At 40.8% G+C, this 18,841-nt stretch overlaps 2 gene segments (V, D, J or C); both read left to right on the forward strand.

Moving 5' to 3' along the window:
• The first annotated feature begins 3,924 nt into the window (after window positions 1-3,924).
• On the forward strand, window positions 3,925-9,623 carry LOC119875832. The segment is given in 4 exon segments: window positions 3,925-4,063; window positions 4,229-4,553; window positions 8,753-8,803; window positions 9,487-9,623. Coding segments are annotated over 3 exon segments (414 nt in total).
• A 5,569-nt stretch (window positions 9,624-15,192) lies between these two features.
• Window positions 15,193-15,912, forward strand: LOC119875830. The segment is given in 2 exon segments: window positions 15,193-15,431; window positions 15,554-15,912. Coding segments are annotated over 2 exon segments (405 nt in total).
• Window positions 15,913-18,841: the final 2,929 nt, after the last annotated feature.

Here is an 18,841-nt window from a genome sequence, read left to right on the forward strand (position 1 = left end):
CCTTCTATAGTTTGATAAGAGCCTCTTATCATATATGTGGTTTGCAAATATTCTCTCCCATTCCATGGGATGACTTTTGATGTTGTTGATTGTTTCCCTTGTTGTACTGAGGTTTTTAGTTTGATTTATTTTTTATCCTCTGACATTTAAAATTTAATTTAATTTAATATAATTTTAAAAGATTTTATTTATTCATTCATGAAAGACAGAGCGAGAGGCAGAGACAGAAGCAGAGGGAGAAGCAGGCTTCCCATAGGAGCCTTATGTGGGACTCGATCCCAGGACCCGAGGATCACAGCCTTAGCTGAAGGCAGATGCTGAAGCACTGAACCACCCAGGCGTCCTGTATTTTCTACCTTTAAAAAAAAATAGATCTTCCCTTTAGCAGTAACTAGTTTGCTGGCTAGGGGTTCTCTTAGATCCAATTTGACTGCCTCTTCGGCTAGCCTGAACTGTTTCGGCATCTCTCTGATGGTTCTGTGTATTTGGCAGGTTAGGACAGGCCTTTAGACTTTGTACACTGGGGCAGCAGGTAAATCCCATCCTATCTGCTCACCTTTCTTGATTGTCTTCTTTTCGGTTTGCTTCTTTTTTTTTTTATCTTTATTTATTTATTCATGAGACAGAGAGAGAGAGAGAGACAGAGAGAGAGAGAGAGAGAGGCAGAGACACAGGCAGAGGGAGAAGCAGTCTCCATACAGGGAGCCTGACATGGGACTCCATCCCAGGTCTCCAGGATCACACCCTGGGCTGAAGGCGGCACTAAACCGCTGAGCCACCTGGGCTGCCCCTCGGTTTGTTTCTTAAGCGATATGGAGCAATAGTTGTTTTGGTTTAATAACTTCTTTTTATCTATGTTTTGATTAGTGATATATTTGGAGTAATTTCAAATATTTTGGTTTTGCTCTATATGCTTCACTTCTTCCTTTTCTCTTCTGTTGGACTGATAAACGTTTCTCCTTTTCTCTGTTGATTTGGGAAAAGTAAAGTGCCTTTCTCTCTAATGACAATAGAAAGTGGAAACTGGGGCAGCCTCGGTGGCTCAGTGGTTTAGTGCCGCCTTCAGTCCAGGGCCTGATCCTGGAGACTCCGGATCAAGTCCTACATCAGGTTCCCTGCATGGAGCCTGCTTCTCCTTCTGCCTGTGACTCTGTCTCTGTGTCTCTCTCTCTGTGTCTCTCATGAATAAATTAATAAAATCTTTAAAAAAAATGAAAACTGTCAAAGAGAATGATCAGAAGATGAATTATTTTCTTCTTCCTCAGACTCTTTGTCCCGACTTTCCGGTACTTGGAGTAATTTTCACCTGCTAGCCTCAGGGCATATTCATTCAGGTTTTCGTCATCTCTGTTCTAGGAAGATCATGTGCCCATATGAGGAATGTTTGATAGGGTTTATTTTAGTTCAATATTTCATAGATTAAATAATCTTAAGCTTGAATCAGTAAAGGTAAGGATGTAGAATTGGAAATATAGCCATAATATGGAATATAATGTAACAGACGGTTGATTATAGGTTAATATATTAGGACCAACACGATTTCCTATTGAGATTTTAAAGCAAGTTACAGAAGGGTAGACCCAGAATGTATATTTGTATTATAATAAAGTATGATAAACTATTATGTATTTTCTGGTGATTTTAACCTAGTAAAAGATGTGGAAACATTAACTCCAAATCGTCAAGATGAAGAAAAAAATAGGGTGGTAAGTGATGAAAAGGTCAGAATTCGGAGGGGTAGAAAACGGGATTTTACTTTGTAGGTAATGTTTGATTACTCTTAGTAATTCATGTACTCACAAATTCCTCCTATTGTTAAAACAATAAAAATCATAAAAGCCAGCATAAAAGTTTATCCATCTTGTCCCCTATTCTCATCACGAGAAAGTAGAAAAGAGAATAGTCACCTTCTTCTTAAGATTTTGTCCAAACCTAAACTATACATATTCTCCTTCCTCCGGTTCACATAGTTTTTAGTTTTCACTCCACTTAAGGTCCTACTCGTTGACTCTACTATAGGTATGTATATGTTGGTTTTCTCTGTACATTGTACGTTTTCCACTTTTATATGTTTTATTAGTTTGTTGTTCTATTTTTAATTTCAAAAAGTTAACACACAGGGTTATATTTTTCAGGTGTACAATATAGCGATTCAACACTTCCACAGAACACCCGGTGCTCATCAGGACACGGGCACTCCCTCATCCCTTCATGTATTGAACCCATCCCGCGGCCCTCTCCCTCTGGTAACCATAGTTTGTTCTGTTTAATAAAGCATCTGGTTCTCGATTTATCTCTCTCTATCATATTTTTGCCATTTACTTGTTTGGTTTGTTTCTTAAACTCCACATGAGTGAATCATAGGTTTTTTGTCTTTCTCTGACTGGCTTATTTCCCTCAGCATTATACTCTCTACCACCAGCCACATAGTGACAAATGGCAAGATTCCATTATTTCAGATGGTTGAATAATAGTCCAGTAAAATTTTATATCTTCTGAACCTTTAGGAAATTACAGTGTTGAAACTAAATGCCCTGTAATATTTATGGATTTCTTTTGAACGAAGGTAAGGAAATCAAATAGCACAAGATGAGATTTACTAAATTAATTTCCAATATCAGTTTCCGTACAATTCTATTTTAAAAGTAAGATTTGGTTCACTTTTAATCCCCATTCAATCTAAGCAGTTATCTTCTTCTCTGACCAACTGCATTTCCTTCATCAGGAAGCTTGGAATGAATGGGGCAGGGGATCTGTGCCTGCTGATTACCTGGTCTGAGGTGTCTTTGCTGACTGTTTGAGTCCTCTAGGGGGCACTGCGGGCCGTACAAGACACCAAGACTTTCTGATGATCCAGGGTTGAATGTTAGTTAAGGAGAGAACAGAAGTCAAGTGAGCCAGTCCATTATGGATAGCAAAGATGGCGGGTGGGGGGGGTGGGAAGGAATCTGTGTCAGTTCATCTCATGTTTTCAGCTCTGCCATTTCAACTTCAGACATGTCGAGGCCATGACCCTATATCCAAGTAATTATTCTCAGAACAGGGTAGGATTTTTCTGGGCATTGTGATGTCACCATGGAAGCTCAATAGAAAACATGGTTTACAAGCTGCCAATTGTTATGAATAAAATCCCCGAAAATTACTGCCATTGAAATTTTTTCAATACCGCAGATATCCTCCCTCTTCGTACATCCATGCTGAGAGTGGAGAGAACAAGAATGTAGAGAAGAAGAAGAGAGGAAAAAGTAAGGAACAGAAATAGAAGGAAAGGTAGAGGACAATGTTGACTTTGACCGGCCATGTGTGACTTGGCCAGACTCAGCTGTGTAAGTGAGCAGGTGTCCACCAGTTGCACAGGAGACTAAGAGAGCTGGAAATTAAATTAGAGAGGACGTTATGCAGACATCTTATTTTTCACTGACCAAATTCTGTTTGGAATCATTATCTATGCAGATGGGAAATGTCTCTATTGGTTTCTAGAACTATCTTGATATCAGGAAATTGTAGGTATTTCTGCAATACCCAATGCAAACTATCAGATGGTTCACCACGATCAACTATTTTTATATAACTGAATTCTCACATTGTCTGTCCAATGATGCAATTTTGGGAATGGAGTCACTCTTCCCTATGATTTATCAAGATTCTGCAAAACCCAGAGACGCTGGCACTTCTAGAAATACCATCCAGCTTTCCTCACACACTAACCCATACATTTCTTACGTAAAGTGTTTATGAAAAGAAAAAGAACTCTTATATCTTTCTATATTGGAAATATTGCCCCTCTCCCTCGGCAGTGTTGGCAAGTGCAATTTTGAAGACATTACTGTGCAGTGTCACTGGGGCACTGTGGGAGGAGTCTCGAGGTTTGTGACTGATGGGACTGAGGTGTGATTGGCGCCCCATGATTCTAGTGGAACAGATTGAGTGTAAGAACAGAGTTTCTCTGGACCTGGACTCTACACTCTGTAGAGTAGGGGTGAAGGCACGTCATTGACTAGACACGGAATCATGAAGAGACACTGGGATGCTCTGCTGGGGCTCCTGTGGGTCCATGTTTGCTGTGAGTGAGGCGATCCAGAATGGGGCCAGGGGAGTGGTCCAGGGAGCTGACACTGAGCTAGAGGGTCCTATATGCTCAGTGGTGTTTCTTGGGATGTTTAGAGATTGAAAGCTGCATCAGTGCTCTCCAGTGATATCGTTTGTGTTTATTTTCTTTTTCTAGCAGTAGTGACAGGGATGAAGGTGGAGCAGAGCCCTTCAGCCCTGAGCCTGCAGGAGGGAGCCAGCTCTATTCTCAAGTGCAATTACTCTAGCGCAGTGAAGAGTGTGCAGTGGTTCCGACAGAATCCCGGGGGCGGCAGCCTCACCAGGCTGTTTTACATAGCTTCAGGGATGAAGCAGAGCGGGAGGCTAAACTGCACACTGAATGCTAAGGAACTGTTCAGCACCCTCCACGTCGCGGCCTCTCAGCTGGAAGACTCAGCCACCTACCTGTGTGCGGTGGAGGCACAGTGCTCCCTGGTGATCTGCAGCCTGCCCCCAAACTGCAGGTGGGTCTGCAGCACCAGCACTTCCCTGGGGAGGGCATTTGCCCCCACAGCAGCCTGTGCAGTTTTACAATTTCGGCTTTCTCTTACAATACTTTTTTCCTCCTAAACTTAGGTGCATCAGTGCTGTTAGACTTACTTTCCTTGCCCTTTTTCTTCCCAGAAAATTCTTTGTAGGTAAAAAACTCTATGAAAGAGCTTGAAGCAAATGACACAGATGCGCATATCCAATGCCGTGATAAATAGATCTCTGGCGCTACCCCTAAAGTACCTGTAAAATAATAGAAATAGAACAGGCTTAAAAAAATGATACCCGTCAACAGATAGAAATACCGAGATTGTTTCTTAGCCTATAGGTGGTCCGTGTTCAAGGAAATGTGAAGAGAATGTGTACAATGTTCTTTTAAGTCTCTGTTAGCTTTTTCACTCTTGGGAATAGAAATAGAATTACGTATTTTTATTGAAGTCCAGGAATTCTACTTATCCCACTACATATATTTTCTGTTTCAGTAATATAATCCCTGGTAAAGAAGTAGTTCGTTTTATACATGAACAAAGGGAAGATTTTAGAGTGTAAGTGACTTGGTTGAGCTCATAGTATTCCTAAGTTAATAATCTGAGGTGACAGGAGAGCTTATCCTCTGAGTACCTGTTATTGAATGCCCTATAGAAGCACAAGTCTAAATGACTTCTACTGATCAATTTATATAATGTGTGGACATATATCACTGACCACGGTATATCCTTTTAAGGCATTTTTAAAGACCACCTTGTGGAGAAGAGCTTGTGGAGATTTTCATTCTGTTCCATGAAAATGCATTGCTCTTCCTCATGTTTTGAATGAATCTATTACTCATGATTTTGTAACATCATTCTCAGGTTGGGAAAGGGAGCAGAAAGCTTCCAAGACTGTGCAGAGGAATCTCTTCTCTGTTGTAGCCAGAGACAAAGACTTCTGAGACCAAACTCAAAGTTGAACCTATCATGTGGTCCAATTACAGCAGAAATTGAATTCCAGCCTGTGCCGGTTTTTATGTTCATGCAGAACATTGGTAGGAAGGACTGAGACCCTGAAAAATCAGATGGAGGTAGCTGGACAGACTCGCAGTAGCTGGGAGCAGAGGTAGCTTCTCGAATATGTGACCTGACAGTCACAGAGCCCGCAACTCTCCCAAGGACCCCTGCCCTTCATTGAATGCTGTGAAATCCTAAGAATGTGTTGCAATTCCTAATGATTTTATCTTCGTACTTGTCTTTAATGAGTGAGTCCCAGAAGTGGGAGGAATAGGTGCCTGAGCAGAAGCTATACATAGGGCAGCAGGACACAGGCAGGAACACGTGCAGGCTCAGGTTCTGGGTCACAGCAGGCTGTGTGTGAAGTGAGCTGTTGGCAGGACCACCCGCTGTGCCTGCTTTGGACTCTCTGGGGCTTTGGTATGCAGCAAGGGGTGTAGTAAAGTTTGTTGGGAAATTACTACAAAGGAAAGTGTATACATGGACATTTCAAAAAGGGATTTGGCAGTTTCCTACACAGCGAAACACTCATACTATGTGATCCAGCAGTGGCCTTCCTATTTCCCCAAAAAGGTTGAAGATTTATGGCACGCAGAGTTGTACACAGGTGTTTTATGGAAGTTTTATTCACATTTGCCAAAATGAGGAAGTAAGCAGTATGTTCTTCAGGAGGTGAATGAATAAATAAATGGTGGTACGTTTAAATACTGGAATATGGTTGACGCTAAAAAGACAGGAAGTATGAAGCCTTGAAGAGACAGGGCAACCTCGTATACATTTTACTGTAAAAACAGCTAATCTGATAGGGCTATATAGAGTATGATATGATCCCATGATGTTCTGGAGAAGCCAGAAATATGGAGGTATTAAGATTGTGGTTGCCTAGTTTTGAGGGAGGCAGAGAGATGAATAGAGCACAGGGTATGTTTAGTGGAGTGATCCTGCTCTGTATGATAGTAAGTGTTGGGTACATGCTTTATACATGTGTTCACACCATTAGAAAGTACAACAGCAAAAGGGAACCCTAGAATTCTAGGCTTTGGGTGATATCCTTCATTGTGAAATTTGTCATGGGGAAGATGATAAATGGAAGGCTATGCCTGTGCGGGGGCAGGAGGTGCACTGGAAACCTCAGTACATTTGCCTAATTTTTCTTTGAATATTTTTTGAAATGGTTGAAAAGAAGAAATTTTTTATAAAATCAAATTCACGGGGTCCCTGGGTGGCACGGCGGTTTAGCGCCTGCCTTTGGCCCAGGACGTGAACTTAGAGTCCCGGGATCGAGTCCCACGTCGGGCTCCCTGCATGGAGCCTGCTTCTCCCTCTGCCTGTGTCTCTGCCTCTCTCTCTCTCTCTCTCTCATGAATAAATAAATAAAATCTTAAAAAAAATCAAATTGAGAGATATAAAACTAATACGTATGAAGAGTTAAACATTTTAGAAAATCACTTCCCTAGAAACCACCTAAACACACCTTTTTGCTGTTTTTTTTTTTTTTTTTTTTTTTTTTACTAAAGATGCCCAATTTTCTTTTCTTTTCTTTCTTTTTTTTTTTTTCAATTTTCATTTTGAAATGATCTCGAAGATTTTCGAACCATCTGGCTGGACATTTTAAACCTTCAAACTAAATTTTCAGGAGAAAGCTGGATCCAGAAAGTAACTAAACTTTTTAAGAACTTGCTCTCACCTACCATATTAATAGCTCATCCACCTCCTCTAGATTGTTTCGTATGTGGAGATTCTTCCATTTTTCTGTACCATATATGTAATCTATGTAAAGAAATATGTCCCCAGAAGAACATCCTACTTACCTAAAGCTCAGCCATGGAGCCCCCTGGTCTCAGTGCCTGTGAAGGACTTGACACTCAGTGAATAGAGTGCCATTTTATTCCATGTTAATATGGACTTAGTTCTCCTTGATAGATATTCGATGTCATAGGAGAACTGAAATCCAAGAGAGGATCTGGTTTTGAGGACTAAGTCCCAGTTTCTGAGGAGGCCTCAGGGTGGGTTAGGATCAACATCAAAACCACTAGATCACATGTGTTTGTGAAAATGGTCCTGGGGTTCCATGATGCCAGCAATTTCATCCCTTGATGACACCAGTCCAGAGTGCACACAACCAGGTCTCAATAAATATTAGCTTTGTTATGTAGTATAAAAGAAATTTAGAGGTGGAAGAGCCCTTAGAAGTCCTTTGGTCCAGCTTCATTTTATACAACAGAGACTGCATTCAGGATGACAGTATGGAACAATTAGGTAGTGAATGAGCTGGACAAGAAAGAGAGTGCATTTTCTCACTTCCTACCTAGAATTTTCTCCCCTGCCTTTTTGTTGTAGGACCATTGCTGGGTGAAAAGAAAGTGTCTAATGCAAGCCCAGTCGTAGATCTGTCGTGGGTGTCTGAGAAAGTCGTGGTCCAATCAGTTGGAACACCCGAATGGAGAGTTCCAATTTGGGTAAATGTCTGGGACCTTGGGCAAGAAAGGAGACTGGGGCTGAGCCACTGTTATTCTACCAGGAAACTCATCCATCACTCACTGTTTCTGTAGGAGAAAGCGAATGGTGATGCTGCCATGTGAACACCTACATATATTTCTAAAGACTTTCCCCAACATAGCAAATAAATTTAGTATCCCAGATGGGCATCCCTTGAAGGAAGGATGAGTATTATAATCAAAACTACATACTGTCTGCAGAAATGATCACTGGAACGGAGCACTCATGCAGCAGGCAGTCATTGAGATGACATAGATAAAGCTTTTCCTAGACAACTCTTTGACCTTAAGTAAAACAATATTGTATGAAATCATCATGGTGCTGGGAATTTCACACAACTTACCTTTCGATAGTTAATTCATAGAAGGAATCATTTATTGGAATGTTCACGTTCATATCATTATATTCTGTTATGAGAGCCACATGTGAAAAGTACAGATATTGACCTAAGTATCTTTCTCTGAGAAGAGGGAAATTTGCCCAGAAAGACTTGGAGAATTCTTCTTTTATGGGGAATAGGAGAGAGAATGGAAAATTCTCAGAATGAGAAGCTTTCCATGTATAAAAACAGATTTCATATATACACATATATTTATGTATTGAGTTGATATTCTTCACCATAACTGTCTTTAAATCTTTCAGAGTGGGAGAGGAGGAAGAAAGAGTAGTTTTATTCTTTGTCATTTCAGAGGATCCATTTGTAGGAATCATGGGACAGCGGCTTGACTTTTGGAAATGAGGTATTCTTGGTTTTTCTGAGACCCTTTATCTTGATCATTCTTTAGGGCCAGGTTCCTGTTGGCACCATTCCCATAGCCCTCAGAATATAAGACATAAGCACTTTGCAGAATATAAGACAAAGAGCATTCAAGTGGTTTTACAGATTGACAGATTACTCTACAGAAATTTGTCCGTCAGGGGTACAATTAAGAGAAAATTATTTCCCTGATGAATTGAGTCGAGATGTGGCCACTGAAGTAGTGCACCTGTGCTGACACAGAACACACACAGAGCATGTGGAGGGTTCATTCTAGTGCATTCTGATTGACCAGGCTCTGTCAGAAGCAGGAGCTTTTTCTTATTGGCTGGGTGGACGGTGTGGGAAAGTAGTGTTAGAGTAAAGAAGGGGCAGCCTGAGAGGAGAAGGAGCTGAGCTGGCTGAAGGCTGCAATTCTGAAGCTCTGAAGCTGATCAGCACTGAGAGGAGCCATGAAGACATCCATGAGAGCATTAATCACGTCCTTGTGGCTGCAGGTGAACTATGAATTGAGCGTTTATGGGAAAGAGAGGATATTAGTGGATATTCTTCAGAAGTCAAGAATGGTTTTACTCAGGCTTCCTCCAATTAGTGCAAAAAAGAGAATTTGGAAATATTGTCACCTGGAATCTGTTCTCTTTGTTCTGACCTTTTCTTTCTGCATAGGGGTCAGCCAAGGAGAGAATGTGGAGCCGCATCCTTCTACTTTGAGTGTCCAGGAGGGAAACACCTCTGTCATCAACTGGAATTATCCAGACAGTGGCTCTGGAAACTTCCCTTGGTATAAGCAAGAATTTGGGAAAGGTCCCCAGCTCATGATAGACATTCGTTCCTCTGTGGCCGAAAAAGAAGACCAAAGACTCACTGTTTTCTTGAATAGGATGGCCCAACACCTCTCCTGCACATCGCAGGCACCCAGCCTGAAGACTCACCTGTACTTCTGTGCAGCGAGCACACTGTGCTTCCGAGGCACCTGCTGCCTCCACTCAACCCTGTGTGATGGTTGTTGGTTATTTACTAATTGTCTTGTTCTTACTGGGAAACTCTTGAGATTAGATTCGTGTAAAACATTTTACACAGGGTGAGCTAGTGCTGTCACCCAACATGTCAGTACACTGGATTCTTTCCCTCCTTATAGTGCTAACTCCTGTGCAGTAGAATCAAGGCAATTCTCGATTGGTCCATTTCCCCGAAGTCTGAAAATGGAGTCAGAGGGAATCATGCTTCTATATTATTAATTTACTTCATCTAAGGTCAAGTTAGAAGTGAGAGAGAGGGTGCCATTTCTATAGGCCTGAATGCTTGATCACACAGGGGAGAATTGATGCGGTGAAAGAAAAAAAATTGCTTTTTCCAGAGTGTGCAGAGAGTACATAGCTCAGATCCAGACACATTCAGACTTGAAAGCTTCACCATGGTTGGCGTATTTGTTTCCTCCTGCCTTGGGACAATGTGGTACAAACTCGATGGCCTCTCTTGATCCTATGAGGCCATGCTGGGTGGTGAGAGTTTCCCTTTTGCTTGCTTTGTCTAGGATGTGTTGACTGAATTTGTGTAATTTCTCCCAGTCTGGCAGAGTGAGGCTGCTTTCTGCACATGCTCACTAGCCACTTCCCGAAGCTCACTCTTCTTGTCCTCCTTGGTTGGGTGTGCTTGTAGCAAGCCACAAGGTGCGAGATGGACGGGTGAGGCACTCAGTGTTGTGTGTAGTGTTTACTTTAACTAGGTTTGTTTGCTGTGAGTCAGTTGTACTCACATTTAGTTTTCAGAGAGGCCTGCTCTGTGACGTAGTTTGTAGTAGTGTCCGTTCTATCTTATTAACAGCTGTGGCATAGGAGAGCTCAGTTTGCATACAGGAGGTTTACCTGCTTCCTACCTGTCTTATCCACTAGTGACCATACTTAGGAGCTCTTGGGGGGACACCGTGAAGGAGCAGGGAGTGGATTTTCCTCTTTGTGTGTTCCTGCCCCTCACTTCAACACTCTCTCAAAGCACTTTTTTGCCAACCTATGGCTCAGTGTGCACACTTCCCAGCACTCTTTGTTTGACCAATGTTCAACAGTGCAGTATCCTCTTTCTCTGTATTTCCTTCCTTCCACCTTAATTCCATTCCCATAGGACCTTAAAATTCCGATGGTAATGGATGGTTGATAATTGGTCTGGCACTGCAATACCCTCTTATATTTGCTTGGACGGTGATCTGTAGTGTAGAAATCTTAACGAGTGTCACCTTGAAATTTTCTTATCATTTTATTCATTTGTTGGAGAGCAAGAGAGAGCAGGAGAGAACAGGAACTGGGGGGAAGGGCTGAGGGAGAGGGAGAAGCAGACTCTCTGTCAGGTAGGCAGCCGACACCAGGCTAGATGCAAGGACCCTGGGATCATGACCCAAGATGAAGGTAGATGCTTAACTCACTTAGCCACTCAAGAGCCCCTCCTCACATTTTTTAAAATTTAATTATAAAATTCTACCATTTTAACATAGAGTTTTACTATTTTAACATTTTTTGTGTGTATACTTCAGTAGTATTAAATCCATTACATTGTTGTTCAACCAGCACTACCAGCCATTTCTAGAATACTTTTCATCTTGAGAAACTAAATATTTCTGCTCATTCAACCTTAACTCCCCATTATTCCATCCCTCCAGTCCTTGGAAAGTACCATTGTGCTTTCTCTTTCCATGTGTTTCACTACTTTAGATACCCAAAAGAAGTGGAGTTATGCTATCTTGGTCATTTTGTGACGTTTCATTTGCCATAATGTCCTCAGGGTACATCCATCTTTTAGTATGTTGCCTAATGTCTTTGCTTTTTGAGGTTTAATAATACTCCAGTGCAGGGCATATCTCATTTTGTTTATCCATTACTATTTGTTATAGACCTTTTGGTTTCTTCCAACTTTTGGTAGAATCAGGAATACATAAACAATTCAATATTTTGGGTATTTTTATATACTGTCTATTTTTGAGTATATAGCTGAAGTGGATAGCTGTGTCATAGGGCAATTACATTTCTAAATTTTTTAGAGACATTTATGCTTGTTAACTGGAAAAACTATGCTCCAGACTGTGTTATCACAAGCAACTTTCAAGGAACAGAGAGAGTGATCACTGGTCACGATTGAGGCACCAACATCTTGGTGCATCAAAAATCCTAGGAGAGTTTACAGTTTTGCTACCGTGCATTGTAGTAATCAGATGTCAATAATAGGTCTGAATGGAATTGTGAAGCCATGTCTCACTGCTCACTGGTCGGCTCCTGTGTAGCAGTTTGGGTATGCCTTATAATATGTTTTCTTTCTTCTTTGGTAAAAGAGCCAAACCTGCAATTATTTAATTCTTCCTTATTTGCATCAGTTCATTTGCATTAGTTCAATACGTTCAATAGTTCAATTAGTTCAATAAAGAATGTATAAAACACTGTTCTAAAATATTTCAAAGGCTTGGGAGGAAGTCATTTTGCTACGCTCTAGTGTCTCTCTCAATTTTTTTTCTGTCAACTATCTGTAGTGGCAGAAACAGGTAACAGGATTTTGCTATCATCCAGCTCTGTGTTGAAAACTGTTAACTCTGCCATTAAATTCTTGATACTTTTGAGCTTGATTCATTATGTGTAAAAATGGGAGAGTGATATTTTCTTTAATATTTTGTTATGAGAATTTATCGATGATATATCCAAAGTGATTGACAAGTACCAGATGAGCAATTTAGGAGGTTAATCTTAACAGATACTGTAAAAGCATTTGACGAAACCTACAACCATTCCAAAGAGAAACTCCTAGTGAATAAGGAAGTGAGGGGAGTTTCTTCAATGAGAAAAAAGCTGAACCAAAATCTACATCAAATGTCATACTTGATGGGGAAAGTCCAAATGCTTTCTCCTTAGTGTCAGAAATAAAGGAAGATTTTTGGCTTTCATCACTTGTATTTTGATTTGAAGTAGAAATTACAGTCAACGCAATAAGGCACATAGAAGAAACAAAAGCCATATAGCTTGGAAAGGAAGAAGTGAACTTATATTTATTAACAGAGGGCATAATTGTGTGAAGAGAAAAGGCAGGGAATCTACAAAGAAAGCTACTCGTATACATTGGTTTAAGAAGTTAAATGTAGGGATGCCTAGGTGGCTCAGCTTTTGAGCGTCTACCTTGCGCTCAGGGTGTGATCCCGGGTCCAGGGATGGAGTTCCACCTCAGGCTCCCTGAGAAGAGCCTGCTTCTCTCTCTGCCTATATCTCTGCCTCTCTCTGTGTGTCTCTCACGAATAAATAAATAAAATCTTAAAAAAAAGAAAATGAATTGCACACCTAACGTGTGATCCAGCCATTGTACTCTCAGAAATTGATCCAAGAGAAATGAGAGCATATGTCTAAAACATCTTGCACACAAATATTCACAGCAGCTTTATTTGTAAGAGCCCCACTAGCACGAATCCATATAGTCATCAACAGGTGAATAGACCACTTGTTTTATAGGCACAGGATGGGTTCTACACAACAACATAAGGAAACAAAGTCTTGATAATTATGACTATGAAAGAATCTCAAAATAATTATTCTAGAAGAAGCCATGCAAAAGGGTACATATGATGCCATTTACACAAAATTACAAACTATGCAAACTAATTCATGACAAAGGTTTCCCTGGAAAATGGGTGTACTGAGGGTTGAGAGAAGGATCACAAAGCAATAGGAAGAAACTTTTGGAGTGATGCATCTGTTCATTATCTCGATTGTGATGATGACTTCACAAATACATGCATACAACAAATCTTAGAGAATGTTTAATTTGGTGCCACTTATTGTGATGTAAATTATGTATTAATAAATCCATTCAATATCCAAATTTTATATGCAGCATTTGCCCTCACTGTGGTACAAGTCCTCTAGAGTGACACGAAATGCAAAATATTTCTCCTGTAGACTTTCATTGGCCTGAAATTATGTTATTTTATTAAAGTTATACATAATGACGTTTAGCATCTATTTGCCATACAATTATTTTTCAGTCAACATCATCTGAACCTATTTGCGTTGTTCCTGCTTATCTGAATAGAAGTTTGTAGGGGCTTGCCAAGAAATTCCTTTCTAGCATAGATTTGAAGCAGGTTTCTGACAAATAATTTGGAAGGTGGAGGGGAAGTGAAGAGACACGTTACCTAACACAGGATCCAAGCCTGAATTTCTTACTTCTCTCTGCATCTGGGAAAGCATTACACCATGTTGGCCCTGAACTCATAAAGTTCTGAATGTGTGGGGAATCACCTCCAAGAAACAGCTGGGTTAAGCTGCCTATTGTGTCCAGAGATAAATCTTTACAGGGCTTTACAAAAATGAGTCCCTCCCCAGAACTTATTCCTGATAATCCTGATTTCTTACCTGTGCGGAAAATTATTTGATTAACATTTGGCAACACAACGTGACAGATGGATGGTGTAATGGAAAGCATCTTTGAGGCTAAACTTGTTAAGAGGATAGGATTAGTATTTGTTGTCAGATTCACAATCACTAGTCACCATATGTTGGAATCAACAAAACAGTGAGAACAGAAGATAAGAATCACAGGTCATTCTACAGGGATTTGACAACTTCATGTATGATCTTTCTTCTACCTAGAGTTCCTACTTTTCACTCTTTAATGATTCTGAAACTCAGGAATATTGACTATTAAAATGGTTGACTACAAATAGTGTGACTTCTTCTGAAAGCTTTTGTTAAAAAACAGTATTTCTGGAACACCTGGCTGTGTCAGCAGTTGAGCCTTTGGCTCAGGTCGTGATCCCTGGGTACTGGGATCGAGTTCCACATCAGGCTCCGCATGGGGAGCCTGCTTCTCCCTCTTCCTCTGTCTCTGCCTCTCTCTCTCTGTGTCTCTCATGAATAAATAAATAAACTCTTAAAAAAAACAGTATTTCTTGTAACCGTTAGTAGTTTAGGAACAAGTAAATATGCTATTTCAATTAAAGGGAATTTGTTCATTATTTTATTAATTTAAGAAATATCTAGTGAGTACTTAAAAAGTGACAGTCACAGTTCTAAATATTGGGGTGCAGTGCCAAAAACCACAGACTCACTCAGCAATGACTTGTCCTCTTTATACTTTTTCTGTATTCAACCCCGACCCCTTTTCTGGCAGTCAGGGGTTATAGGCTGGCCCACAATGGATACATGAGGATATTATAACGTATAGTAGTAAAATGCTCTATCAGATTGCTATCCTGTCAGCTGTAAAAATGTCCTGGGATGCTTTGCTAAAGAACTTCCATATCCGGGGGTGTCTGAAGAGGAAAATAGACCTGAGAGTTTGGATTGTTGTTTTTCAGAGTTCCAACCGCCACCTGAAGCCTGCCTTGTGCCTCATGGAGTCTGGGATGAAACAGGTTGCTGAGTTTGGGAGACCTGTGGGCAACACACACCCATTTCAGTCCCTGTCCACTAGGGGATGCAGCTTTCTATCACAATCACATTTCCTGTGTGAACTGAGGGCTTTCACTAAGCATTTCTTTGTCACTCTGCGTTTCTTCACGTTGAAGAATGAAGAACATTATTTAGGTGACACTCCAGAGATGAAGTGTTCTTCAGGCATCGTGATCGTCTTAGTCTTCATGCTAGGTAAGGAAAATACCTCAAAAATTTACATTTTTTAATCCCCATTGTGTCAGCAAAACTATTAACTATGATTTTTCCAAGAGTGTTATGCCTGCTCAAGGTGACACAGGTTTCTTTTTCCCCAGGACAAACCCATGGAGACTCAGTGAAACAGATGGAAGGCCAAGTGACCCTCTCAGAAGAGGCTTCGTTGACTATAAACTGTACTTTCTCAACATCAACGACACCCACTCTCTTCTGGTATGTCCAGTATCTGGGAGAAGGTCCACAGATCCTCCTGAAAGCATTAAGAGACAAGGAAAAGGGAAGCAACAAAGGATTTGAAGCAACCTTGGACAGTTCATCCAAATCCTTCCACTTGAAGAAAGGCTCAGTGCAAATGTCAGACTCAGCTGTGTACTACTGTGCCCTGAGTGACACAGTGATGGGGACTGCATGGGGAGCTGAGCACAAACTCAGAGTAGAGCAGGGGCCTGGATGCTGAGCCTCTCTGACTGATCCAGTCTGGTTCCAGCACAGTCGGTGGTTGTTTGTCTCTCGGCTTCTGGTTGATACAAAGTCATACAAAAGGCTAGAGCCTAGGAGCCAAGATAATACTCCCCACCTGGCTATCCATTAGTGACTTAGACAACAGTTTGATGCCCTTCGTTCCTCAGCCAGGGCGTAAGTAATTTCAAGATAAAACCACATAACAGTGAAGTGGTCTCTTGCTCATCCTTGCAGGGAAAGTCCAGCCCCACAAGTTGTTCAGCCTCTCTGGTGCGTTGACACTTTTAGAGGAACTCAGTGTGCCTGAGAAGGTGGCTTCTGCCCAGTGTGTCTATGACAGAGTATGTACGACGGCAGGAGGCATGGGAGAGCTTCAGCCCCCAAACCAGGTTTTAGGAGAGAAAGAAGGGAAGGGAAGAAAGGAGGAAAAGCAGTGTGTCTGAGCAAGGAAAAGAGCGGCCAGGGACCTCTGCCCTGCTTTCTTCTCTTAAATCAGGTGGTAGACATGGGCTGATATTCAAAATGAAGGTATGGGGACAGACACATAATGAAGTGGCTCATATGTATATCACAAGTTGTGTCCCTCCTTTCATCTCGGTAAGCACATCAATCATTAACCTACCTACAAGAAGGCCTTGAGTGAGATGGTCTTGCAGTACCAAGGGAAGATGGAGTGTACATATTCCTCTCTGTACACCCTGAGGCCCTGTTAAAAAGATGATAAGGAATTGTAAAGGGTATACACCGACAAAGAGAACTGAAAAAGATGAGAAACGACAGTGATATTAGAAAAATTTTAGAGGGTGAGCTGTATGTATATGGTGCAATCAATGCAAACTTGCTGAGCAGACCAAATAAAGAAGTAACCAAGGAGCACATAGTAGAGAAGTACCTCAGTGTGTGCTGTACCCTCTGGAGAGGGTAAGGAAAAAGTGGCACCAATTACATTTTAATAATTATGGTAGATAGTGTCGTGTGTGTGTGTGTGTGTGTGTGTGTGTGTGTGTGTGTGTTGAATGTTTGGAAGATTATAGGAGGACTGAATGAGAAAATATATAAGTAATGGACAACCCATGTTCTTTACCTGGACCTACATAATAAGCAGTGATCACTTCTCAAACTCTATAGAAGAATGGAAGATAGTTAGTATAAACTGAAGAATAGCACATCAAAAAGTCAGATAGCCGAACTCTTCAGTATATCTGTGTTGGGGATAAAGATGGGAGGCTTGTACCCCAATATTCACAGCTACAATGTCCACAGTGGCCAAACTGTGAAGTGAGCCAGGATGTCCTTTGACAGATGAATGGATAAAGAAGATGTGGTCTATATATACAATGGAATACTACTCAGTTATCAGAAAGGACGAATACCTGCCATTAACTTTGACGTGGATGACACTGGAAGATATGATGCTCAGTAAAACAAGACAATTGGAGAAAGACAATTATCATATGGTTTTGCTCCTATGTGGACTCTAGGAAATAGTGAAAGGGATCATAAGGGAAGAGGGAGAAACTGAGTGGGGAAAAATTAGAGAGGAAGACAAAATGAGAGACTCAATACTCTGGGAAACAAACAAAGGGTTTGCAGAAGGGTTGATAAAGTAATTTGGGATTAAGTAAAGCCTGTGATAAAATGAGCCCTGGGTGTTATACTACATCTTGGAAAATCGAATTTAAATAAATAAAAAAAAAGTGGAAATCCAAGGTGGCTCAGTTGGTTGACATCTGCCTTTGGCTTAGGTCATCATCAGGATCCTCAGGCTGAGGCAGGCATGGGGCTCCCTGCTCAGCGGAGTGTCTGCTTCTCTCTTTCTCCCTCTGCCTCTCCCCCCCTTACTTGTACTCATGATCTCACTAATGATCTTGCTCATGCTCCTGTGCCTGTGTGCTTTCTGAAATAAATAAAACCTTAAAAAAAGTCAGAAAGCCAAAAAAATTAAAATAGTAGAATATAATGATTCATTTTAGGGAAAATATTGTTCAGGAAAGGAACATATTCATACTAGTCTGTATTTTTCAACTAAACAGTCTTCTAGATTAGTTTCAGTAATATGTACTGCTAATAGTGATGATTGGTCAGAAAACCTATGTCCCCATACCTTATGTATTGCTGAGTTTTTTGACTTTTGCTTGTCAGTTGGGCTTCCCTTATTATTAATAGTTTCTCTATTATGAATGAGATGGAGTTTCATTTCATATTTTTTTTTTTTTTTTTTTTTTTTTTTTTTTTAAAGATTTTTTATTTATTTATTCATGATAGTCACAGAGAGAGAGAGAGAGAGGCAGAGACACAGGCTCCATGCACCGGAAGCCCGATGTGGGATTCGATCCCGGGTCTCCAGGATCGCGCCCTGGGCCAAAGGCAGGCGCCAAACCGCTGCGCCACCCAGGGATCCCTCATTTCATATTTTTAAATACTGTTCGCATTATTTCTCTATACTTTGTCCACATATATATCTGCCCATTCCTACTGTGTTATGTCTTTTAAACATACAGATTTTTAAGGCCCATTGTCTATGTTCAGAAAATTGTATTATGACTGTCATGTATATGTGGCTTTTTAAAATGTTGTTATTATCCTTTACACTTATTTTTATCTTTAAATCTTAAGTGCAACTTTGTATCCTTTGTGTTCCTCTTTAAGAGGAGGAATTAGACTTGGGTTTGGAGTTCAGAAGAGTGTCAGCTACTTGAAATGTCTTGAAATCTGCTGCTGCCTCAGCGTTCTGGACCCTATCATTGTGTTGCAGGAAATTTCCTGACTTTTCTTCCATTACTGCATATACTTCCTGATGAAGTTCATGAAAATCCATCGTGGTAATGATGAAGTTTTGGAATATAGGTGAGGTCCGCAGCTGGCGACCAAGAAGGAATTCTAGAGACTTCTTTGGTGCAAAATGGTAGTTTTACTAAGGCTAG

The sequence above is a fragment of the Canis lupus genome, chromosome 8 (genome assembly GCF_011100685.1).
Source record: "Canis lupus familiaris isolate Mischka breed German Shepherd chromosome 8, alternate assembly UU_Cfam_GSD_1.0, whole genome shotgun sequence".
Classification (NCBI taxonomy): Eukaryota; Metazoa; Chordata; class Mammalia; order Carnivora; family Canidae; genus Canis; species Canis lupus.